The sequence below is a fragment of the Octopus sinensis genome, unplaced genomic scaffold, assembly GCF_006345805.1.
Source record: "Octopus sinensis unplaced genomic scaffold, ASM634580v1 Contig19113, whole genome shotgun sequence".
NCBI lineage: Eukaryota > Metazoa > Mollusca > Cephalopoda > Octopoda > Octopodidae > Octopus > Octopus sinensis.
Window position 1 is genome coordinate 43,788 of NW_021836179.1, and position 27,249 is coordinate 71,036.

At 37.8% G+C, this 27,249-nt stretch overlaps 4 protein-coding genes across 4 annotated transcripts in view; all 4 read left to right on the forward strand.

The window, feature by feature from the left end:
• Nucleotides 1-1,158: 1,158 nt before the first annotated feature.
• On the forward strand, nt 1,159-2,787 carry LOC115232005 (zinc finger protein 681-like; the record flags this gene model as incomplete). Its single annotated transcript, XM_036500196.1, has 3 exons — nt 1,159-1,166; nt 1,204-1,262; nt 1,683-2,787. Coding segments are annotated over 3 exons (513 nt in total), but the record flags the coding sequence as incomplete, so codon positions are not given.
• Nucleotides 2,788-7,678: 4,891 nt separating this feature from the next.
• On the forward strand, nt 7,679-9,606 carry LOC115232006 (zinc finger protein 681-like). The gene is made up of 3 exons (XM_036500197.1): nt 7,679-7,692; nt 8,023-8,081; nt 8,502-9,606. The coding sequence occupies exons 1-3, from the start codon at nt 7,679-7,681 to the stop codon at nt 8,945-8,947; spliced, it is 519 nt and encodes a 172-aa protein (XP_036356090.1). The 3' UTR covers nt 8,948-9,606.
• A 4,657-nt stretch (nt 9,607-14,263) lies between these two features.
• LOC115232007 (zinc finger protein 708-like) lies at nt 14,264-16,558 on the forward strand. The gene is made up of 3 exons (XM_036500207.1): nt 14,264-14,832; nt 15,084-15,885; nt 16,138-16,558. The coding sequence occupies exons 1-3, from the start codon at nt 14,497-14,499 to the stop codon at nt 16,194-16,196; spliced, it is 1,197 nt and encodes a 398-aa protein (XP_036356100.1). The 5' UTR covers nt 14,264-14,496; the 3' UTR covers nt 16,197-16,558.
• Nucleotides 16,559-19,601: 3,043 nt separating this feature from the next.
• Nucleotides 19,602-27,249, forward strand: part of LOC115232010 (zinc finger protein 493-like) — a 33,247-nt gene continuing 25,599 nt past the window's right edge. Inside the window, exons 1-3 of the mRNA XM_036500198.1 lie at nt 19,602-20,089; nt 21,674-22,184; nt 22,521-22,554. Of these exons, the coding sequence (XP_036356091.1) occupies nt 22,055-22,184; nt 22,521-22,554 (164 nt within the window). The 5' untranslated portion in view covers nt 19,602-20,089; nt 21,674-22,054. The remainder of the gene's footprint in view (nt 20,090-21,673; nt 22,185-22,520; nt 22,555-27,249) is intronic.

Here is a 27,249-nt window from a genome sequence, read left to right on the forward strand (position 1 = left end):
CCCTTTTGACACCCGATTTGTGTAATTTTCTCTTGAGTCCTTTAATCGTTTAATAATGTATATTTTGTGAGTAAATTTAGGGCATAACTACAGAAATGCGGGATCCTTTCGGTTTGGGGAGTTACCAAAATTGAAATTGCAAAAATGTTTATATCATTGTTCTGTGACCCTAACCACATCTTTTCAGGGAGTTCTCAAAAATGAAGCCCCAAAAATCAAAATATTATTCCCCGCCTAACCTGAACTCATCATATATATATATATAGAGAGAGAGAGATAGATAGAGATATGTATATATGTGCGTGCATGAGTAATGTTACACAATGTTAAAGAGTAGTTGTAGTTTACAAATTTTTACATTTCACCCAATGTTATATGATGTCATTTGTTAATTAATAAAGAAATATTGTAACATTTCTCTTTTGATCTCTCCTCTCTATCTAATTCTGTTTCTTTATTATTTCAGATTTACGGATGACAATGGCATCAAAGAAATTTTCTTTTATAATGAATACATCTTCAACATTTTTCATCTTTTAAAGTCTTGAGGAAAAGTTTACACAGAACGCATCTAAGCCTATTTCTATAAATCTTTGGTAGAAATTCTATGAAATGTTTGCTCAGAACTGAGATTAATAGCAACATTTTTCTATTTCATTAGCTGATGCTTTGCATTCTCGTTACTCTTTGATGACTTTCTAAATTTATAGCATCTTTAGATATCAGTGAAGTTTGCAGTGGAAATATTTGTAAGGAATAAACTATAAAAAGAAGGATAAAGATAGGAGTAAAAGTTTAACGTGGTGAGAAAGGCCAAGGATTGGGTCTATTTTGATTCCTCAGAGAAATGCTGAAAAATATGCGAAAATCATTGTATCGTTGTGATATCTGTGGTAAATCAACCACTAGAAGTGATTTCTTAGATAGACACAAGCGTACTCACACAGGAGAAAAACCATATCACTGTGATATCTGTGGTAAATCATACACTCAAAGCTATGACTTAACTAAACACAAATGTATTCATTCCAGAGAGAAGCCATTTCGCTGTGATATTTGTGGTAAATCCTTCACACAAAGCAATAACTTAACTAATCACAAACGTGTTCATACAGGAGAGAAGCCATTTCACTGTGATATTTGTGGTAAATCCTTCACTCAAAGCGGTGGCTTAACTAATCACAAACGTGTTCATACAGGAGAAAAACCGTTTCAGTGTGATATCTGTGGTAAATCATTCTCTCAAAATTGTGTGTTAACTACTCACAAGCGTCTTCACACAGGAGAGAAACCATATCACTGTGATATTTGTGGTAAATCATTCTCTAAAAATTGTCATTTAACTCCTCACAAACGTATTCATACAGGAGAGAAACCATATCACTGTGATGTCTGTGGTAAATCATTCTCTCACAGAAGTGCCTTAATTATACACAAACGTGTTCATACAGGAGAGAAGCCATTTTGCTGTGATATTTGTGGTAAATCCTTCACTCAGGGCAATGACTTAACTAAACACAAACGTGTTCATACAGGAGAGAAGCCATCTCGCTGTGATATTTGTGGTACATCATTCTCTCACAGAAGTGCCTTAATTATACACAAACGTGTTCATACAGGAGAGAAGCCATTTCGCTGTGATATTTGTGGTAAATCCTTCACTCAAAGCGGTGGCTTAACTTCTCACAAACGTGTTCATACCGGGGAGAAACCATATCACTGTGATATCTGTGGTAAATCATTCTCTAAAAACAGTAGCCTAACTACACACAAACGCATTCACACAGGGGAAAAACCATTTCACTGTGATGTCTGTGGGAAATCATTCTCTGTAAGCAGTAGTTTAATTGGACACAAACGAATTCATACAGGAGAAAAGCCTTATCACTGTGATATCTGTGATAAATCATTCTCTCGAAGCAATCACTTAGCTAAACACATATGTATTCATACAGGAGTGAAACCATATCAGTGTGATGTCTGTGGGAAAACATTCTCTGATAGAAGTGCCTTAACTAGACACAGACGTATTCATACAGGAGAGAAACCATTTCACTGTGATATCTGTGGTAAATCATTCTCTCGAAATTATCGATTAACTTCTCACAAACGTATTCATACAGGATAGAGGCCTTTTCGCTGTGATTTCTGTGGTAAATCATTCTCTAGGAAACGTTACTTAACTGGACATGTATCTATCCATACAAGAATTTGACTGTATTATTTATCAAATGCCTTTGCAGCACACAGCAACAGACATTTTAAAACCCTTTCTCCTTGTGGGCATTGTCAGTAACTGATGAACCCTTGGTAACATTCATAATCATCAGGGTTCCTTTTTGAGGTATTGTTAATGATGCCAACCCTTTTTGTAAGCACTTACCTGGGATACACATAGTTATGCTGGGCACAGGTATTTGTTAGAATTGTGTGTAGAAAATAATTTGTATAACCATAAATATTGCCACTTTAGGAAGCACTAGATTAGACAATTGTGAGGAGTGGAAACAGTGATGTGCAGATATATATAGTTGTGTGTGTAGCAGAATGTAGCAGACACGAGAGGCCCATTGATATTAAAGCTGAAATCTAAAAGAGGAGAAACGTGTGAGGCAGTGCAGCATCATGAGAGCAGATGGTGGAGAAATCCAGGTGAACATCTTTTAGAGTAACTGGGTTTTTAGCAAGACACAATTTCTTGCATACTGAAAATATATACTCCATGAAGAAGATTGTGAAATCGTGTGGAGGTGACGTGGTTAAATAAATATGTCTTCAACACTGAAACTTGCTGACTTGGTTTTTATATGTACCTAAATATGTATGTTTGATTGCTTCTCGTTTATTAATTGCATCCAAGGTCTTTGTTGATGCTGGGCTTTGATCTTTGTTTGCTTGTTTATTTCAGCTTGCTTCTTATTCCTCTGTGTCAATTTGCTTCTGATGAAGCAATTAGATGAACAAAGCTGCTCTTCTTTGTGTTTCTCTAGGCTGTGGGTTCGTTTAGTATCTCAGATAAAAAGTTGAATACGTCATTAGAGCACATCCAACCCTAAGCTTAATAAATCTTTCTGGTTTTGTGTCGAGATATTGAAAAGCTGAGGGCCCTGGAAACCCTAAACCGTTGCAGTATTGGATTCTTACCCAAGATGGAAAGTCCAAGGTGTTTGGTATGATGTAGTGGCGTTCAGTCCAGGTGTTACTATAGGTTTCATTATCAAAGTTAGGGGTAGACCTTAAAAACTGTATATATCTATATACAGCGGGCTTCTTACAGTTTCCGTCATCCAAATCCACAGACAAGGCTTCGGCTGGCCCGAGGCTATAGTAGAAGCTTACCCAAGGTGCCAAGCAGTGGAACTGAACCGGGGAACCATGTGATTGATAAGCAAGCTACTTACCACACAATTTTTTTATTAAATGCTTCAAATTGTGTAGATAACAATTATATAGGAATTTGTTGGGGTAAAACACAACCTGGAGTAGGGGTGGGCAATTCACAGATTTTGTGAAAACGTATGAGGAAATAAAGATGTGTGAATTAGCCAAAACTCCTGTCCCCTCATCCTGAAAATGTTTCTCACAAGTGGTAGAAATAGACGAGATGGTCTTGTCATCTGTGCCTGGGTTAGAGGTAAGGTGCCTCATTTGGGATGCCACACTCTGCTACTCCTTTGCTCCTTCTCACATCCTGGATGCTGCAGTTAATGGCAGGGTCACTGCTTCCGTAGCCGAATGGAAGAAAACCCTGAGGTATCGGGACCTGACAGTGAACTATCTCTTCCACCTTGTGGTGTTTGAGACATTCAGAGGGACTAGGCCATTATCCATGAAGTTCTTGTCAACATTGGCAGGCGATGCCCTTGTGGGTGCATGGTTTTTCTTAACACCTTAGCCTCGCTGTCACCTGTAGTAATACTGGGAGGATGCTGGATTGCTTTAGTAGGTTCTATCAAACCTTGTGGCGTGCAACCAGCTGCTGTGATAAAATAAATACCTCCAAATATGCTGCAAATCCCTTATTTTGGTTAACAAAAATCTGGGTAAGTTCCCCCCTTTTTTTCATGCAGGTGAAAAGATCAGAGAGGGTTGGGTGAGATTTCTGAGGCTTCCACCTCACTCCACTCCGTTTTACGGACCCCAAAAAGAGTTTTGTAGCATATTAGGTCACAGGAATTCATTCAAGAAAAAAAACCCCACAAAAATATCCAATGATTCCGAAATGGGAAGGGGTGACCCTATCTTCTTGTTTTCCAAACCAATATAAGGGACGTGGAGCATCTTATTAGGTCAGGGTACTTGATTCCACCCCAAAAATCCAAGTTTTGTCTTTTTTCTCTTAGTGAAAATCATGCGGTTGTTAATCTTGGAATTGAATGGGAAAAGCAGGCTCTTCATCCAGTTCCCCTCTCTACCTCCCCTTATTCTCCTCACCATTCCCATCACCTCCTGCACCCCACCCGACTCTCACTTTGTCCAGCTTCTATTTTGTAATTTTATGAATGCATAAAACATTAATAGAAGAAAACACTTTCATTTCATTTCTTGTTATGGGTCGGGGGAGGAGGTGGGGTTTTTGTTTTTGTTTTGTATATTTTGAAAAATTAGAATTTACATTTTTTTTTGTTTTTTTCAGAATCGTAATCTCCTTATTTTTCTACAAATTTCACCAGAAAAATTTTGTTCTTGTAGAAAATTCAAGAAATTGCGTTGGGAGATGAAAAAATTTTTAATGCAGATTGTTTTTGCAGATTTGGAATCAACGAACTCGATATCGTGGGTTCCTGTAAAAACAAAACCCAAAAAACATCGGAAAGAGGGTGCGGTCCATTGTCTTTCCCCACGCCGTAAACGGAACCCTTCCCCCTTTATTTCAGGGAAAAGTAAAAGAACGAAGGAAAGGGATATGGGACTGAAATTTTGATGTTGGGATTGTTGAAAGAATCTTTTCCAGAATCGAAATTTCCATGGCCTAAAAACATGGGATTCCGGAGAAAAGAAAAACAAAAAGGAATTTGAAAGCCGGGAAGGGCTCCGTTTCGATCTTTGCTATAGTTGAGGGTCGATGGTGGAAAAAGTTTGTCGACCCCTGATAAAGGGTAGGGAACAGCACCTGCTGTGTTTCTAATCATATGTCCGTTTAATGAACAAACATACGATTATATGCATTCTAATGCTAAGATGTAATGATGTCAGAAATATTTGGCTGCTATTTTTAGCAGGTTCAGTGACCATGCGCAGACACTCTTGTTGAGACGTAATTACTATTTAGCTGGATGCGGTTTTTATCATTTACCTTGGGTGAGATGCAATTAAAGGTGTGAATTAATATAATTTTAACGTCTCTTCGTGTTATATTGGGGACTTAATATATGTCACCGGTGTCGTTCAACCGCGGGAATAATTATCAACAGCTTCTACACGTGCTTCTAATTAAGACGAATCTAATTATATCAGATGTAGTAATACCTCGTGTTCAGGTGAACGTTGATCTCTATGAATAACACGAAGCGACTTACATGATTTGTGATTTAATATTTCTCTTGATCACAGCTTTAGTTGGTTGATCCCTATTTTACAGGAAAGGGGGCAAAAAACTTTGAATCGAGGAACTTTGCTCGCCCTTCTTCATATTTCATTTGTACCTTAGATCGAAAGCACGAATTGTTTGTATGCCCCTTTGTAGCAAATATTGTGCGCATTTCTACTATCCATGGTGGGAAAAACAAACTGGATTTCAAGAAAGGATCCTGGTCAGATCAACAAGTATTCTAATGGTAAGTGAAAAAATATATCTACATAGCATTTGTTGTACACTTGTTAACGGAGGTGTGTGATATCTAAGACAAGAAACTGAACCATAGGAGGTTAGTCTATATCTACAGACATTTGTCAGCTTTTTAAGTATTCCTGAAGACAAGCAGGAAGACCTCCCTCACAACGGCTTTCCTTTTGGTAAACGATATTTCCCCTTTTGACACCCGATTTTCTTTTGAGTCCTTTAATCGTTTAATAATGTATATTTTGTGAGTAAATTTAGGGCATAACTACAGAAATGCGGGATCCTTTCGGTTTGGGGAGTTACCAAAATTGAAATTGCAAAAATGTTTATATCATTGTTCTGTGACCCTAACCGTATCTCGGTACTAGTCTTGGAGACTGGACCCGGTGCGCGCAGATGCGCATCCGCGCTTGCGAGTCGTAGGTTGTCGATTCTACAGCGACTTGCGTATGCAAATGAGCTGATTGGCGCAACACTGCAAAAACTAACTTAATAGCGAGCCCCTACTGGAGCTTAGGAAATATTTTCCAACGATATACGGTGTATATTATTTTAAAGACAAATGCGTTTTTTTTTTCGTTAGAAAACAATTAGAAGCATTGAAAAACATTTTTTTGGCGATCTTTCATCTCTAGTAGACCTTTTCGTCGATTTCTGTAAAAAAATCTTTTTTTTTACACATGGGCTTGCGGGAACTTTTGAAGTAATATACATACATATACACATACACCGAGTAAAAAATTTCAGTTATCTCTCTCTTTCACACATTACTCTCACTGTCTCTTCACACACACTAACAGAAGCACTTCACTTACACAACATACTGCCTGTCTCCCACACCACATTAAACATACATATACATCAATGCTTGCCATGCACGGTAACTTCAAAAGAACTTCCCTCGTCATACAATCGCTTTCTCTTAGTCTCTTTCGCTCTCATTACTTCAAAAGTTCCCGCAAGCCCATATGTAAAAGAAAAAAAAAATTTTACGGAAATCGACGGAAAGGTCTACTAGAGACGAAAGATCGCCATTTCCCCTTTTGACACCCGATTTGTGTAATTTTCTCTTGAGTCCTTTAATCGTTTAATAATGTATATTTTGTGAGTAAATTTAGGGCATAACTACAGAAATGCGGGATCCTTTCGGTTTGGGGAGTTACCAAAATTGAAATTGCAAAAATGTTTATATCATTGTTCTGTGACCCTAACCACATCTTTTCAGGGAGTTCTCAAAAATGAAGCCCCAAAAATCAAAATATTATTCCCCGCCTAACCTGAACTCATCATATATATATATATAGAGAGAGAGAGATAGATAGAGATATGTATATATGTGCGTGCATGAGTAATGTTACACAATGTTAAAGAGTAGTTGTAGTTTACAAATTTTTACATTTCACCCAATGTTATATGATGTCATTTGTTAATTAATAAAGAAATATTGTAACATTTCTCTTTTGATCTCTCCTCTCTATCTAATTCTGTTTCTTTATTATTTCAGATTTACGGATGACATGGCATCAAAGAAATTTTCTTTTATAATGAATACATCTTCAACATTTTTCATCTTTTAAAGTCTTGAGGAAAAGTTTACACAGAACGCATCTAAGCCTATTTCTATAAATCTTTGGTAGAAATTCTATGAAATGTTTGCTCAGAACTGAGATTAATAGCAACATTTTTCTATTTCATTAGCTGATGCTTTGCATTCTCGTTACTCTTTGATGACTTTCTAAATTTATAGCATCTTTAGATATCAGTGAAGTTTGCAGTGGAAATATTTGTAAGGAATAAACTATAAAAAGAAGGATAAAGATAGGAGTAAAATTTTAACGTGGTGAGAAAGGCCAAGGATTGGGTCTATTTTGATTCCTCAGAGAAATGCTGAAAAATATGCGAAGATCATTGTATCGTTGTGATATCTATGGTAAATCAACCACTAGAAGTGATTTCTTAGATAGACACAAGCGTACTCACACAGGAGAAAAACCATATCACTGTGATATCTGTGGTAAATCATACACTCAAAGCTATGACTTAACTAAACACAAATGTATTCATTCCAGAGAGAAGCCATTTCGCTGTGATATTTGTGGTAAATCCTTCACACAAAGCAATAACTTAACTAATCACAAACGTGTTCATACAGGAGAGAAGCCATTTCACTGTGATATTTGTGGTAAATCCTTCACTCAAAGCGGTGGCTTAACTAATCACAAACGTGTTCATACAGGAGAAAAACCGTTTCAGTGTGATATCTGTGGTAAATCATTCTCTCAAAATTGTGTGTTAACTACTCACAAGCGTCTTCACACAGGAGAGAAACCATATCACTGTGATATTTGTGGTAAATCATTCTCTAAAAATTGTCATTTAACTCCTCACAAACGTATTCATACAGGAGAGAAACCATATCACTGTGATGTCTGTGGTAAATCATTCTCTCACAGAAGTGCCTTAATTATACACAAACGTGTTCATACAGGAGAGAAGCCATTTTGCTGTGATATTTGTGGTAAATCCTTCACTCAGGGCAATGACTTAACTAAACACAAACGTGTTCATACAGGAGAGAAGCCATCTCGCTGTGATATTTGTGGTACATCATTCTCTCACAGAAGTGCCTTAATTATACACAAACGTGTTCATACAGGAGAGAAGCCATTTCGCTGTGATATTTGTGGTAAATCCTTCACTCAAAGCGGTGGCTTAACTTCTCACAAACGTGTTCATACCGGGGAGAAACCATATCACTGTGATATCTGTGGTAAATCATTCTCTAAAAACAGTAGCCTAACTACACACAAACGCATTCACACAGGGGAAAAACCATTTCACTGTGATGTCTGTGGGAAATCATTCTCTGTAAGCAGTAGTTTAATTGGACACAAACGAATTCATACAGGAGAAAAGCCTTATCACTGTGATATCTGTGATAAATCATTCTCTCGAAGCAATCACTTAGCTAAACACATATGTATTCATACAGGAGTGAAACCATATCAGTGTGATGTCTGTGGGAAAACATTCTCTGATAGAAGTGCCTTAACTAGACACAGACGTATTCATACAGGAGAGAAACCATTTCACTGTGATATCTGTGGTAAATCATTCTCTCGAAATTATCGATTAACTTCTCACAAACGTATTCATACAGGATAGAGGCCTTTTCGCTGTGATTTCTGTGGTAAATCATTCTCTAGGAAACGTTACTTAACTGGACATGTATCTATCCATACAAGAATTTGACTGTATTATTTATCAAATGCCTTTGCAGCACACAGCAACAGACATTTTAAAACCCTTTCTCCTTGTGGGCATTGTCAGTAACTGATGAACCCTTGGTAACATTCATAATCATCAGGGTTCCTTTTTGAGGTATTGTTAATGATGCCAACCCTTTTTGTAAGCACTTACCTGGGATACACATAGTTATGCTGGGCACAGGTATTTGTTAGAATTGTGTGTAGAAAATAATTTGTATAACCATAAATATTGCCACTTTAGGAAGCACTAGATTAGACAATTGTGAGGAGTGGAAACAGTGATGTGCAGATATATATAGTTGTGTGTGTAGCAGAATGTAGCAGACACGAGAGGCCCATTGATATTAAAGCTGAAATCTAAAAGAGGAGAAACGTGTGAGGCAGTGCAGCATCATGAGAGCAGATGGTGGAGAAATCCAGGTGAACATCTTTTAGAGTAACTGGGTTTTTAGCAAGACACAATTTCTTGCATACTGAAAATATATACTCCATGAAGAAGATTGTGAAATCATGTGGAGGTGACGTGGTTAAATAAATATGTCTTCAACACTGAAACTTGCTGACTTGGTTTTTATATGTACCTAAATATGTATGTTTGATTGCTTCTCGTTTATTAATTGCATCCAAGGTCTTTGTTGATGCTGGGCTTTGATCTTTGTTTGCTTGTTTATTTCAGCTTGCTTCTTATTCCTCTGTGTCAATTTGCTTCTGATGAAGCAATTAGATGAACAAAGCTGCTCTTCTTTGTGTTTCTCTAGGCTGTGGGTTCGTTTAGTATCTCAGATAAAAAGTTGAATACGTCATTAGAGCACATCCAACCCTAAGCTTAATAAATCTTTCTGGTTTTGTGTCGAGATATTGAAAAGCTGAGGGCCCTGGAAACCCTAAACCGTTGCAGTATTGGATTCTTACCCAAGATGGAAAGTCCAAGGTGTTTGGTATGATGTAGTGGCGTTCAGTCCAGGTGTTACTATAGGTTTCATTATCAAAGTTAGGGGTAGACCTTAAAAACTGTATATATCTATATACAGCGGGCTTCTTACAGTTTCCGTCATCCAAATCCACAGACAAGGCTTCGGCTGGCCCGAGGCTATAGTAGAAGCTTACCCAAGGTGCCAAGCAGTGGAACTGAACCGGGGAACCATGTGATTGATAAGCAAGCTACTTACCACACAATTTTTTTATTAAATGCTTCAAATTGTGTAGATAACAATTATATAGGAATTTGTTGGGGTAAAACACAACCTGGAGTAGGGGTGGGCAATTCACAGATTTTGTGAAAACGTATGAGGAAATAAAGATGTGTGAATTAGCCAAAACTCCTGTCCCCTCATCCTGAAAATGTTTCTCACAAGTGGTAGAAATAGACGAGATGGTCTTGTCATCTGTGCCTGGGTTAGAGGTAAGGTGCCTCATTTGGGATGCCACACTCTGCTACTCCTTTGCTCCTTCTCACATCCTGGATGCTGCAGTTAATGGCAGGGTCACTGCTTCCGTAGCCGAATGGAAGAAAACCCTGAGGTATCGGGACCTGACAGTGAACTATCTCTTCCACCTTGTGGTGTTTGAGACATTCAGAGGGACTAGGCCATTATCCATGAAGTTCTTGTCAACATTGGCAGGCGATGCCCTTGTGGGTGCATGGTTTTTCTTAACACCTTAGCCTCGCTGTCACCTGTAGTAATACTGGGAGGATGCTGGATTGCTTTAGTAGGTTCTATCAAACCTTGTGGCGTGCAACCAGCTGCTGTGATAAAATAAATACCTCCAAATATGCTGCAAATCCCTTATTTTGGTTAACAAAAATCTGGGTAAGTTCCCCCCTTTTTTTCATGCAGGTGAAAAGATCAGAGAGGGTTGGGTGAGATTTCTGAGGCTTCCACCTCACTCCACTCCGTTTTACGGACCCCAAAAAGAGTTTTGTAGCATATTAGGTCACAGGAATTCATTCAAGAAAAAAAACCCCACAAAAATATCCAATGATTCCGAAATGGGAAGGGGTGACCCTATCTTCTTGTTTTCCAAACCAATATAAGGGACGTGGAGCATCTTATTAGGTCAGGGTACTTGATTCCACCCCAAAAATCCAAGTTTTGTCTTTTTTCTCTTAGTGAAAATCATGCGGTTGTTAATCTTGGAATTGAATGGGAAAAGCAGGCTCTTCATCCAGTTCCCCTCTCTACCTCCCCTTATTCTCCTCACCATTCCCATCACCTCCTGCACCCCACCCGACTCTCACTTTGTCCAGCTTCTATTTTGTAATTTTATGAATGCATAAAACATTAATAGAAGAAAACACTTTCATTTCATTTCTTGTTATGGGTCGGGGGAGGAGGTGGGGTTTTTGTTTTTGTTTTGTATATTTTGAAAAATTAGAATTTACATTTTTTTTTGTTTTTTTCAGAATCGTAATCTCCTTATTTTTCTACAAATTTCACCAGAAAAATTTTGTTCTTGGTAGAAAATTCAAGAAATTGCGTTGGGAGATGAAAAAATTTTTAATGCAGATTGTTTTTGCAGATTTGGAATCAACGAACTCGATATCGTGGGTTCCTGTAAAAACAAAACCCAAAAAACATCGGAAAGAGGGTGCGGTCCATTGTCTTTCCCCACGCCGTAAACGGAACCCTTCCCCCTTTATTTCAGGGAAAAGTAAAAGAACGAAGGAAAGGGATATGGGACTGAAATTTTGATGTTGGGATTGTTGAAAGAATCTTTTCCAGAATCGAAATTTCCATGGCCTAAAAACATGGGATTCCGGAGAAAAGAAAAACAAAAAGGAATTTGAAAGCCGGGAAGGGCTCCGTTTCGATCTTTGCTATAGTTGAGGGTCGATGGTGGAAAAAGTTTGTCGACCCCTGTTAAAGGGTAGGGAACAGCACCTGCTGTGTTTCTAATCATATGTCCGTTTAATGAACAAACATACGATTATATGCATTCTAATGCTAAGATGTAATGATGTCAGAAATATTTGGCTGCTATTTTTAGCAGGTTCAGTGACCATGCGCAGACACTCTTGTTGAGACGTAATTACTATTTAGCTGGATGCGGTTTTTATCATTTACCTTGGGTGAGATGCAATTAAAGGTGTGAATTAATATAATTTTAACGTCTCTTCGTGTTATATTGGGGACTTTTAATATATGTCACCGGTGTCGTTCAACCGCGGGAATAATTATCAACAGCTTCTACACGTGCTTCTAATTAAGACGAATCTAATTATATCAGATGTAGTAATACCTCGTGTTCAGGTGAACGTTGATCTCTATGAATAACACGAAGCGACTTACATGATTTGTGATTTAATATTTCTCTTGATCACAGCTTTAGTTGGTTGATCCCTATTTTACAGGAAAGGGGGCAAAAAACTTTGAATCGAGGAACTTTGCTCGCCCTTCTTCATATTTCATTTGTACCTTAGATCGAAAGCACGAATTGTTTGTATGCCCCTTTGTCGCAAATATTGTGCGCATTTCTACTATCCATGGTGGGAAAAACAAACTGGATTTCAAGAAAGGATCCTGGTCAGATCAACAAGTATTCTAATGGTAAGTGAAAAAATATATCTACATAGCATTTGTTGTACACTTGTTAACGGAGGTGTGTGATATCTAAGACAAGAAACTGAACCATAGGAGGTTAGTCTATATCTACAGACATTTGTCAGCTTTTTAAGTATTCCTGAAGACAAGCAGGAAGACCTCCCTCACAACGGCTTTCCTTTTGGTAAACGATATTTCCCCTTTTGACACCCGATTTTCTTTTGAGTCCTTTAATCGTTTAATAATGTATATTTTGTGAGTAAATTTAGGGCATAACTACAGAAATGCGGGATCCTTTCGGTTTGGGGAGTTACCAAAATTGAAATTGCAAAAATGTTTATATCATTGTTCTGTGACCCTAACCGTATCTCGGTACTAGTCTTGGAGACTGGACCCGGTGCGCGCAGATGCGCATCCGCGCTTGCGAGTCGTAGGTTGTCGATTCTACAGCGACTTGCGTATGCAAATGAGCTGATTGGCGCAACACTGCAAAAACTAACTTAATAGCGAGCCCCTACTGGAGCTTAGGAAATATTTTCCAACGATATACGGTGTATATTATTTTAAAGACAAATGCGTTTTTTTTTTTCGTTAGAAAACAATTAGAAGCATTGAAAAACATTTTTTTGGCGATCTTTCATCTCTAGTAGACCTTTTGTCGATTTCTGTAAAAAAATCTTTTTTTTTACACATGGGCTTGCGGGAACTTTTGAAGTAATATACATACATATACACATACACCGAGTAAAAAATTTCAGTTATCTCTCTCTTTCACACATTACTCTCTCTGTCACTTCACACACACTAACAGAAGCACTTCACTTACACAACATACTGCCTGTCTCCCACACCACATTAAACACACATATACATCAATGCTTGCCATGCACGGTAACTTCAAAAGAACTTCCCTCATCATACAATCGCTTTCTCTTAGTCTCTTTCGCTCTCATTACTTCAAAAGTTCCCGCAAGCCTATATGTAAAAAAAAAAAAAAAATTTTACGGAAATCGACGGAAAGGTCTACTAGAGACGAAAGATCGCCATTTCCCCTTTTGACACCCGATTTGTGTAATTTTGTTTTGAGTCCTTTAATCGTTTAATAATGTATATTTTGTCAGTAAATTTAGGGCATAACTACAGAAATGCGGGATCCTTTCGGTTTGGGGAGTTACCAAAATTGAAATTGCAAAAATGTTTATATCATTGTTCTGTGACCCTAACCACATCTTTTCAGGGAGTTCTCAAAAATGAAGCCCCCAAAAATCAAAATATTATTCCCTTCCAACCTGAACTCATCATATATAAATTTATATATATATGTGTATATAGATAGATATAGATATGTATATATGTGCATGCATGAGTAATGTTACACAATGTTAAAGAGTAGTTGTAGTTTACAAATTCTTACATTTCACCCAATGTTATATGATGTCATTTGTTAATTAATAAAGAAATATTGTAACATTTCTCTTTTGATCTCTCCTCTCTATCTAATTCTGTTTCTTTATTATTTCAGATTTACGGATGACATTGGCATCAAAGAAATTTTCTTTTATAATGAATACAATTTCAACATTTTTCATGTTTTAAAGTCTTGAGGAAAAGTTTACACAGAACGCATTGAAGCCTATTTCTATAAATCTTTGGTAGAACTTCAATGAAATGTTTGCTCTGAACTGAGATTAATAGCAACATTTTTCTATTTCATTAGCTGATGCTTTGCATTCTCGTTACTCTTTGATGACTTTCTAAATTTATAGCATCTTTAGATATCAGTGAAGTTTGCAGTGGAAACATTTGTAAGGAATAAACTATAAAAAGAAGGATAAAGATAGGAGTAAAAGTTTAATGTGGTGAGAAAGGCCAAGGATTGGGTCTATTTTGATTCCTCAAAGAAATGCTGAAAAATACTCGAAAATCATTGTATCGTTGTGATATCTGTGGTAAATCAACCACTAGAAGTGCTGCCTTAGATAGACACAAGCGTACTCACACAGGAGAGAAACCATATCACTGTGATATTTGTGGTAAATCTTTCACTCAAAGCAATAACTTAACTATACACAAACTTGTTCATACAGGAGAGAAACCATATCACTGTGATATTTGTGGTAAATCATTCTCTCACAGAAGTGCCTTAACTAAACACAAACTTGTTCATACAGGAGAGAAGCCATTTCGCTGTGATATTTGTGGTAAATCCTTCACTAAAAGCAATGACTTAACTAAACACATACGTGTTCATACAGGAGAGAAGCAATTTCACTGTGATATCTGTGGTAAATCCTTCACTCAGAGTAATAGTTTAACTAGACACAGGCGTATTCACACAGGAGAAAAACCATTTCCCTGTGATGTCTGTGGTAAATCATTCTCTGACAAAAGTGCCTTAATTGTACATAAACGTGTTCATACAGGGGGAAACCATTTCGCTGTGATGTTTGTGGCAAATCATTCATTGCAAGTGGTGACTTAAATATACACAGACGTATTCACACAGGAGAGAATCCGTTTCACTGTGATATCTGTGGTAAATCATTCTCTCGAAGCAATCACTTAACTAATCACAAACTTGTTCATACAGGAGAGAAACCATACCACTGTGATATCTGTGGTAAATCATTCTCTCAAAATTGTCAATTAACTTATCACAAACGCATTCATACAGGAGAGAAACCATACCACTGTGATATCTGTGGTGAATCATTCTCTCAAAGCAATCACTTAACTAAACACAGACGTATTCACACAGGAGAGAAACCATTTCACTGTGATATCTGTGGTAAATCATTCTCTCAAAATTATCATTTAACTTCTCACAAACGGGTTCATACAGGAGAGAAACCATACCACTGTGATATCTGTGGTGAATCATTCTCTCAAAGTGATACTTTAAATAAACACAGGCGTATTCATACAGGAGAAAAGCCGTATCACTGTGATATCTGTGGTAAATCATTCTCACAAAATTGTCAATTAACTTCTCACAAACGTATTCATACAGGGGAAAAGCCATTTTGCTGTGATGTCTGTGGTAAATCATTCTCTCGAAGCAATCACTTAACTAATCACAAACTTGTTCATACAGGAGAGAAACCATACCACTGTGATATCTGTAGTAAATCATTCTCTCAAAATTGTCAATTAACTTATCACAAACGCATTCATACAGGAGAGAAACCATACCACTGTGATATCTGTGGTGAATCATTCTCTCAAAGCAATCACTTAACTAAACACAGACGTATTCACACAGGAGAGAAACCATTTCACTGTGATATCTGTGGTAAATCATTCTCTCAAAATTATCATTTAACTTCTCACAAACGGGTTCATACAGGAGAGAAACCATACCACTGTGATATCTGTGGTGAATCATTCTCTCAAAGTGATACTTTAAATAAACACAGGCGTATTCATACAGGAGAAAAGCCGTATCACTGTGATATCTGTGGTAAATCATTCTCACAAAATTGTCAATTAACTTCTCACAAACGTATTCATACAGGGGAAAAGCCATTTTGCTGTGATGTCTGTGGTAAATCATTCTCTCAAAATTGTCGTTTAACTTCTCACAAACGTATTCATACAGAATAGAGGCCTTTTTGCTGTGATTTCTGTGGTAAATCATTCTCTGAGAAACGTTACTTAATTGCACACGTATCTATCCATACAAGAATTTGACTGTATTATTTATGAAATGTCTTTACAGCACACAGCAACAGACATTTTAAAACCCTTTCTCCTTGTGGGCATTGTCAGTAAGTGATGAACCCTTGGTAACATTCATAATCATGCCAACCCTTTTTGTAAGCACTTACCTGGGATACACGTAGTTTTGCTGGGCACAGGTATTTGTTAGAATTGTGTGTAGAAAATAATTTGTATAACCATAAATATTGCCACTTTAGGAAGCACTAGATTAGACAATTGTGAGGAGTGGAAACAGTGATGTGCAGATAAATATAGTTGTGTGTGTAGCAGACACAAGAGGCCCATTGATATTAAAGCTGAAATCTAAAAGAGGAGAAACGTGTGAGGCAGTGCAGCATCATGAGAGCAGATGGTGGAGAAATCCAGGTGAACATCTTTTAGAGTAACTGGGTTTTTAGCAAGACACAATTTCTTGCATACTGAAAATATATACTCCATGAAGAAGATTGTGAAATCGTGTGGAGGTGACGTGGTTAAATAAATATGTCTTCAACACTGAAACTTGCTGACTTGGTTTTTATATGTACCTAAATATGTATGTTTGATTGCTTCTCGTTTATTAATTGCATCCAAGGTCTTTGTTGATGCTGGGCTTTGATCTTTGTTTGCTTGTTTATTTCAGCTTGCTTCTTATTCCTCTGTGTCAATTTGCTTCTGATGAAGCAATTAGATGAACAAAGCTGCTCTTCTTTGTGTTTCTCTAGGCTGTGGGTTCGTTTAGTATCTCAGATATAAAGTTGAATACATCGTTAGAGCACATCCAACCCTACGCTTAATAAATCTTTCTGGTTTTGTGTCGAGATATTGAAAAGCTGTGGGCCCTGGAAACCCTAAACCGTTGCAGTATTGGATTCTTACCCAAGATGGAAAGTCCAAGGTGTTTGGTACGATGTAGTGGCGTTCAGTCCAGGTGTTACTATAGGTTTCATTACCAAATTTAGGGGTAGACCATAAAAGCTGTATATATCTATATACAGCGGGCTTCTTACAGTTTCCGTCATCCAAATCCACTCACAAGGCTTCAGCTGGCCAGAGGCTATAGTAGATGAAACTTCCCCAAGGTGCCAAGCATTGGAACTGAACCGGGGAACCATGTGATTGATAAGCAAGCTACGTACCACACAATTTTCTTTTTAAATGCTTCAAATTGTGTAGATTATAATTATATAGGAATTTGCTGGGGGTAAACACTACCTGGAGTAGGGGTGGGCAATTCAGAGACTTTGTGAAAACGTATGAGGAAATAAAGATGTGTGAATTAGCCAAAACTCCTGTCCCCTCATCCTGAAAATGTTTCTCACAAGTGGTAGAAATAGACCAGATGGTCTTGTCATCTGTGCCTGGGTTAGAGGTAAGGTGCCTCATTTGGGATGCCACACTCTGCTACTCCTTTGCTCCTTCTCACATCCTGGATGCTGCAGTTAATGGCAGGGTCACTGCTTCCGTAGCCAAATGGAAGAAAACCCTGAGGTATCGGGACGTGACAGTGAACTATCACTTCCACCTTGTGGTGTTTGAGACATTCAGAGGGACTAGGCCATTATCCATGAAGTTCTTGTCAACATTGGCAGGTGATGCCCGTGTGGGTGCATGGTTTTTCTTAACACCTGAGCCTCGCTGTCACCTGTAGTAATACTGGGAGGATGCTGGATTGCTTCAGTAGGTTCTATCAAACCTTGTGGGGTGCAACCAGCTGCTGTGATAAAAGAAATACCTCCAAATATGCTGCAAATCCCTTATTTTGGTTTGGAAAAGTGGGAGGACACCCCCATCTTGGAATCGTTGGAAAATTATTTTTTTCATTGAATTAATTCCTCTGACCTAATATGCTACAAAACCTTTTTTTGGGGTCGGAAAAACGGGATGGAGGGAGCTGGAAGACTTGGAATGTTCACCCCCACTACCATTGATCTTTTTATCCACAAAGTTTTCAGTAAGGAAAAAAAATTGGATTTTTTTGCGTGGAATCAAGTACCCTGACCTCCTAATATGCTGCAAATCCCTTATTGTAGTTAACAAAAAATTGGGGGCCTTCCCCACTTTTTCATGCAGGTGAAAAGATTAGTGGGGTTATGGGCAATATTTCTGAGGCTTCCACCTCACTCCACCCCGTTTTACGGACCCCAAAAAGAGTTTTGTAGCATATTAGGTCACAGGAATTCATTCAAGAAAAAAAACCCCACAAAAATATCCAATGATTCCGAAATGGGAAGGGGTGACCCTATCCTCTTGTTTTCCAAACCAATATAAGGGACGTGAAGCATCTTATTAGGTCAGGGTACTTGATTCCACCCCAAAAATCCAAGTTTTGTCTTTTTTCTCTTAGTGAAAATCATGCGGTTGTTAATATTGGAATTGAATGGAAAAAGCAGGCTCTTCATCCAGCTCCCCTCTCTACCTCCCCTTATTCTCCTCACCATTCCCATCACAGCCTGCATCACCTCCTGCACCCCACCCGACTCTCACGTTGTCCAGCTTCTATTTTATAATTTTATGCATGCCTGAAACATTAATAGAAGAAAACACTTTCATTTCATTTCTTGCTATGGGTCGGGGGAGGAGGTGGGGTTTTTGTTTTTGTTTTGTATATTTTGAAAAATTAGAATTTACATTTTTTTTTTGTTTTTTTCAGAATCGTAATCTCCTTATTTTTCTACAAATTTCACCAGAAAAATTTTGTTCTTAGTAGAAAATTTAAGAAATTGCGTTGGAGATTAAAAAATTTTTAATGCAGATTGTTTTTGCAGATTTGGAATCTCCGCACTCGATATCGTGGGTTCCTGTAAAAACAAAACCCAAAAAACATCAGAAAGAGGGTGCGGTCCATTGTCTTTCCCCACGCCGTAAACGGAACTCTTCCCCCTTTATTTCAGGGAAAAGTAAAAGAACGAAGGAAAGGGATATGGGACTGAAATTTTGATGTTGGGATTGTTGAAAGAATCTTTTCCAGAATCGAAATTTCCATGGCCTAAAAACATGGGATTCCGGAGAAAAGAAAAACAAAAAGGAATTTGAAAACCGGGAAGGGCTCCGCGTCGATCTTTGCTATAGTTGAGGGTCGATGGTGGAAAAAGTTTGGCGACCCCTGATAAAGACGTAGGGAACAGCACCTGCTGTGTTTCTAATCATATGTCCGTTTAATGAACAAACATACGATTATATGCATTCTAATGCTAAGATGTAATTATGTCAGAAATATTTGGCTGCTATTTTTAGCAGGTTCAGTGACCATGCGCAGACACTCTTGTTGAGACGTAATTACTATTTAGCTGGATGCGGTTTTTATCATTTACCTTGGCTGAGATGCAATTAAAGGTGTGAATTAATATAATTTTAACGTCTCTTCGTGTTATATTGGGGACTTTTAATATATGTCACCGGTGTCGTTCAACCGCGGGAATAATTATCAACAGCTTCTACACGTGCTTCTAATTAAGACGAATCTAATTATATCAGATGTAGTAATACCTCGTGTTCAGGTGAACGTTGATCTCTATGAATAACACGAAGCGACTTACATGATTTGTGATTTAATATTTCTCTTGATCACAGCTTTAGTTGGTTGATCCCTATTTTACAGGAAAGGGGGCAAAAAACTTTGAATCGAGGAACTTTGCTCGCCCTTCTTCATATTTCATTTGTACCTTAGATCGAAAGCACGAATTGTTTGTATGCCCCTTTGTAGCAAATATTGTGCGCATTTCTACTATCCATGGTGGGAAAAACAAACTGGATTTCAAGAAAGGATCCTGGTCAGATCAACAAGTATTCTAATGGTAAGTGAAAAAATATATCTACATAGCATTTGTTGTACACTTGTTAACGGAGGTGTGTGATATCTAAGACAAGAAACAGAACCATAGGAGGTTAGTCTATATCTACAGACATTTGTCAGCTTTTTAAGTATTCCTAAAGACAAGCAGGAAGACCTCCCTCACAACGGCTTTCCTTTTGGTAAACGATATTTCCCCTTTTGACACCCGATTTGTGTAATTTTCTTTTGAGTCCTTTAATCGTTTAATAATGTATATTTTGCCAGTAAATTTAGGGCATAACTACAGAAATGCGGGATCCTTTCGGTTTGGGGAGTTACCAAAATTGAAATTGCAAAAATGTTTATATCATTGTTCTGTGACCCTAACCGTATCTTGGTACTAGTCTTGGAGACTGGGCCCGGTGCGCGCAGATGCGCATCCGCGCTTGCGAGTCGTAGGTTGTCGATTCTACAGCGACTTGCGTATGCAAATGAGCTGATTGGCGCAACACTGCAAAAACTAACTTAATAGCGAGCCCCTACTGGAGCTTAGGAAATATTTTCCAACGATATACGGTGTATATTATTTTAAAGACAAATGCTTTTTTTTTTTCGTTAGAAAACAATTAGAAGCATTGAAAAACATTTTTTTGGCGATCTCTCATCTCTAGTAGACCTTTTCGTCGATTTCTGTAAAAAAATCTTTTTTTTTACACATGGGCTTGCGGGAACTTTTGAAGTAATATACATGCATATACACACACATACATACACACACACATACATGCATATACACATACACCGAATAAAAAATTTCAGTTATCTCTTTCTTTCACACATTACTCTGTCTCTTCACACACACTAACAGAAGCACTTCACTTACACAACATAATGTCTGTCTCCCACACCCCATCAAACACATACACACACACACACACACATGTACATCAATGCTTCCCATGCACGGTAACTTCAAAAGAACTTCCCTCGTCATACAATCGCTTTCTCTTAGTCTCTTTCGCTCTCATTACTTCAAAAGTTCCCGCAAGCCCATATGTAAAAGAAAAAAAAAAATTTTACGGAAATCGACGGAAAGGTCTACTAGAGACGAAAGATCGCCATTTCCCCTTTTGACACCCGATTTGTGTAATTTTTTCTTGAGTCCTTTAATCGTTTAATAATGTATATTTTGTCAGTAAATTTAGGGCATAACTACAGAAATGCGGGATCCTTTCGGTTTGGGGAGTTACCAAAATTGAAATTGCAAAAATGTTTATATCATTGTTCTGTGACCCTAACCACATCTTTTCAGGGAGTTCTCAAAAATGAAGCCCCCAAAAATCAAAATATTATTCCCCGCCTAACCTGAACTCATCATATATATATATATATATATATATAGAGAGAGAGAGATAGATAGATAGAGATATGTATATATGTGCGTGCATGAGTAATGTTACACAATGTTAAAGAGTAGTTGTAGTTTACAAATTCTTACATTTCACCCAATGTTATATGATGTCATTTGTTAATTAATAAAGAAATATTGTAACATTTCTCTTTTGATCTCTCCTCTCTATCTAATTCTGTTTCTTTATTATTTCAGATTTACGGATGACAATGGCATCAAAGAAATTTTCTTTTATAATGAATACATCTTCAACATTTTTCATCTTTTAAAGTCTTGAGGAAAAGTTTACACAGAACGCATCTAAGCCTATTTCTATAAATCTTTGGTAGAAATTCTATGAAATGTTTGTTCAGAACTGAGATTAATAGCAACATTTTTCTATTTCATTAGCTGATGCTTTGCATTCTCGTTACTCTTTGATGACTTTCTAAATTTATAGCATCTTTAGATATCAGTGAAGTTTGCAGTGGAAATATTTGTAAGGAATAAACTATAAAAAGAAGGATAAAGATAGGAGTAAAAGTTTAACGTGGTGAGAAAGACCAAGGATTGGGTCTATTTTGATTCCTCAAAGAAATGCTGACAAATATGCAAAAATCATTGTATCATTATGATATCTGTGGTAAATCAACCACTAGAAATGATTTCTTAGATAGACACAAGCGTACTCACACAGGAGAAAAACCGTTCCAGTGTGATATCTGTGGTAAATCATTCTCTCAAAATTGTCATTTAACTTCTCACAAACGTGTTCATACAGGGGAGAAACCATATCACTGTGATATCTGTGGTAAATCATACACTCAAAGCTATGACTTAACTAAACACAAATGTATTCATTCCAGAGAGAAGCCATTTCGCTGTGATATTTGTGGTAAATCCTTCACACAAAGCAATAACTTAACTAATCACAAACGTGTTCATACAGGAGAGAAGCCATTTCACTGTGATATTTGTGGTAAATCCTTCACTCAAAGTGGTGGCTTAACTAATCACAAACGTGTTCATACAGGAGAAAAACCATTTCAGTGTGATATCTGTGGTAAATCATTCTCTCAAAATTGTGTGTTAACTACTCACAAGCGTCTTCACACAGGAGAGAAACCATACCATTGTGATATTTGTGGTAAATCATTCTCTAAAAATTGTCATTTAACTCCTCACAAACGTATTCATACAGGAGAGAAACCATATCACTGTGATGTCTGTGGTAAATCATTCTCTCACAGAAGTGCCTTAATTATACACAAACGTGTTCATACAGGAGAGAAGCCATTTTGCTGTGATATTTGTGGTAAATCCTTCACTCAGAGCAATGACTTAACTAAACACAAACGTGTTCATACAGGAGAGAAGCCATCTCGCTGTGATATTTGTGGTACATCATTCTCTCACAGAAGTGCCTTAATTATACACAAACGTGTTCATACAGGAGAGAAGCCATTTCGCTGTGATATTTGTGGTAAATCCTTCACTCAAAGCGGTGGCTTAACTAATCACAAACGTGTTCATACCGGGGAGAAACCATATCACTGTGATATCTGTGGTAAATCATTCTCTAAAAACAGTAGCCTAACTACACACAAACGCATTCACACAGGGGAAAAACCATTTCACTGTGATGTCTGTGGGAAATCATTCTCTGTAAGCAGTAGTTTAATTGGACACAAACGAATTCATACGGGAGAAAAGCCTTATCACTGTGATATCTGTGATAAATCATTCTCTCGAAGCAATCACTTAGCTAAACACATATGTATTCATACAGGAGTGAAACCATATCAGTGTGATGTCTGTGGGAAAACATTCTCTGATAGAAGTGCCTTAACTAGACACAGACGTATTCATACAGGAGAGAAACCATTTCACTGTGATATCTGTGGTAAATCATTCTCTCGAAATTATCGATTAACTTTTCACAAACGTATTCATACAGGATAGAGGCCTTTTCGCTGTGATTTCTGTGGTAAATCATTCTCTAGGAAACGTTACTTAACTGGACATGTATCTATCCATACAAGAATTTGACTGTATTATTTATCAAATGTCTTTGCAGCACACAGCAACAGACATTTTAAAACCCTTTCTCCTTGTGGGCATTGTCAGTAACTGATGAACCCTTGGTAACATTCATAATCATCAGGGTTCCTTTTTGAGGTATTGTTAATGATGCCAACCCTTTTTGTAAGCACTTACCTGGGATACACATAGTTATGCTGGGCACAGGTATTTGTTAGAATTGTGTGTAGAAAATAATTTGTATAACCATAAATATTGCCACTTTAGGAAGCACTAGATTAGACAATTGTGAGGAGTGGAAACAGTGATGTGCAGATATATATAGTTGTGTGTGTAGCAGAATGTAGCAGACACGAGAGGCCCATTGATATTAAAGCTGAAATCTAAAAGAGGAGAAACTTGTGAGGCAGTGCAGCATCATGAGAGCAGATGGTGGAGAAATCCAGGTGAACATCTTTTAGAGTAACTGGGTTTTTAGGAAGACACAATTTCTTGCATACTGAAAATATATCTTCCATGAAGAAGATTGTGAAATCGTGTGGAGGTGACGTGGTTAAATAAATATGTCTTCAACACTGAAACTTGCTGACTTGGTTTTTATATGTACCTAAATATGTATGTTTGATTGCTTCTCGTTTATTAATTGCATCCAAGGTGTTTGTTGATGCTGGGCTTTGATCTTTGTTTGCTTGTTTATTTCAGCTTGCTTCTTATTCCTCTGTGTCAATTTGCTTCTGATGAAGCAATTAGATGAACAAAGCTGCTCTTCTTTGTGTTTCTCTAGGCTGTGGGTTCGTTTAGTATCTCAGATAAAAAGTTGAATACGTCATTAGAGCACATCCAACCCTAAGCTTAATAAATCTTTCTGGTTTTGTGTCGAGATATTGAAAAGCTGAGGGCCCTGGAAACCCTAAACCGTTGCAGTATTGCATTCTTACCCAAGATGGAAAGTCCAAGGTGTTTGGTATGATGTAGTGGCGTTCAGTCCAGGTGTTACTATAGGTTTCATTATCAAATTTAGGGGTAGACCTTAAAAACTGTATATATCTATATACAGCGGGCTTCTTACAGTTTCCGTCATCCAAATCCACAGACAAGGCTTCGGCTGGCCCGAGGCTATAGTAGAAGCTTACCCAAGGTGCCAAGCAGTGGAACTGAACCGGGGAACCATGTGATTGATAAGCAAGCTACTTACCACACAATTTTTTTATTAAATGCTTCAAATTGTATAGATAACAATTATATAGGAATTTGTTGGGGTAAAACACAACCTGGAGTAGGGTTGGGCAATTCACAGATTTTGTGAAAACGTTTGAGGAAATAAAGATGTGTGAATTAGCCGAAACTCCTGTCCCCTCATCCTGAAAATGTTTCTCACAAGTGGTAGAAATAGACGAGATGGTCTTGTCATCTGTGCCTGGGTTAGAGGTAAGGTGCCTCATTTGGGATGCCACACTCTGCTACTCCTTTGCTCCTTCTCACATCCTGGATGCTGCAGTTAATGGCAGGGTCACTGCTTCCGTAGCCGAATGGAAGAAAACCCTGAGGTATCGGGACCTGACAGTGAACTATCTCTTCCACCTTGTGGTGTTTGAGACATTCAGAGGGACTAGGCCATTATCCATGAAGTTCTTGTCAACATTGGCAGGCGATGCCCTTGTGGGTGCATGGTTTTTCTTAACACCTTAGCCTCGCTGTCACCTGTAGTAATTCTGTGAGGATGCTGGATTGCTTCAGTAGGTTCTATCTAACCTTGTGGCGTGCAACCAGCTGCTGTGATAAAATAAATACCTCCAAATATGCTGCAAATCCCTTATTTTGGTTAACAAAAATCTGGGTAAGTTCCCCCCTTTTTTTTATGCAGGTGAAAAGATCAGAGAGGGTTGGGTGAGATTTCTGAGGCTTCCACCTCACTCCACCCCGTTTTACGGACCCCAAAAAGAGTTTTGTAGCATATTAGGTCACAGGAATTCATTCAAGAAAAAAAAACCCACAAAAATATCCAATGATTCCGAAATGGGAAGGGGTGACCCTATCCTCTTGTTTTCCAAACCAATATAAGGGACGTGAAGCATCTTATTAGGTCAGGGTACTTGATTCCACCCCAAAAATCCAAGTTTTGTCTTTTTTCTCTTAGTGAAAATCATGCGGTTGTTAATATTGGAATTGAATGGGAAAAGCAGGCTCTTCATCCAGCTCCCCTCTCTACCTCCCCTTATTCTCCTCACCATTCCTATCACAGCCTGCATCACCTCCTGCACCCCACCCGACTCTCACGTTGTCCAGCTTCTATTTTATAATTTTATGCATGCCTGAAACATTAATAGAAGAAAACACTTTCATTTCATTTCTTATTATGGGTCAGGGGAGGAGGTGGGGTTTTTGTTTTTGTTTTGTATATTTTGAAAAATTAGAATTTACAGTTTTTTTTTGTTTTTTTCAGAATCGTAATCTCCTTATTTTTCTACAAATTTCACCAGAAAAATTTTGTTTTCGGTTGAAAATTTAAGAAATTTCTTTGGGAGATTAAAAATTTTTTAATGCAGATTTGGAATCAACGAACTCGATATCGTGGGTTCCTGTAAAAACAAAACCCAAAAAACATCGGAAAGAGGGTGCGGTCCATTGTCTTTCCCCACGCCGTAAACGGAACCCTTCCCCCTTTATTTCAGGGAAAAGTAAAAAAACGAAGGAAAGGGATATGGGACTGAAATTTTGATGTTGGGATTGTTGAAAGAATCTTTTCCAGAATCGAAATTTCCATGGCCTAAAAACATGGGATTCCGGAGAGAAAAAAAAACAAAAAGGAATTTGAAAGCCGGGAAGGGCTCCGTTTCGATCTTCGCTATAGTTGAGGGTCGATGGTGGAAAAAGTTTGGCGACCCCTGATAAAGGCGTAGGGAACAGCACCTGCTGTGTTTCTAATCATATGTCCGTTTAATGAACAAACATACGATTATATGCATTCTAATGCTAAGATGTAATGATGTCAGAAATATTTGGCTGCTATTTTTAGCAGGTTCAGTGACCATGCGCAGACACTCTTGTTGAGACGTAATTACTATTTAGCTGGATGCGGTTTTTATCATTTACCTTGGCTGAGATGCAATTAAAGGTGTGAATTAATATAATTTTAACGTCTCTTCGTGTTATATTGGGGACTTTTAATATATGACACCGGTGTCGTTCAACCGCGGGAATAATTATCAACAGCTTCTACACGTGCTTCTAATTAAGACGAATCTAATTAGATCAGATGTAGTAATACCTCGTGTTCAGGTGAACGTTGATCTCTATGAATAACACGAAGCGACTTACATGATTTGTGATTTAATATTTCTCTTGATCACAGCTTTAGTTGGTTGATCCCTATTTTACAGGAAAGGGGGCAAAAAGCTTTGAATCGAGGAACTTTGCTCGCCCTTCTTCATATTTCATTTGGACCTTAGATCGAAAGCACGAATTGTTTGTATGCCCCTTTGTAGCAAATATTGTGCGCATTTCTACTATCCATGGTGGGAAAAACAAAGTGGATTTCAAGAAAGGATCCTGGTCAGATCAACAAGTATTCTAATGGTAAGTGAAAAAATATATCTACATAGCATTTGTTGCACACTTGTTAACGGAGGTGTGTGATATCTAAGACAAGAAACAGAACCATAGGAGGCTAGTCTATATCTACAGGCATTTGTCAGCTTTTTAAGTATTCCTGAAGACAAGCAGGAAGACCTCCCTCACAACGGCTTTCCTTT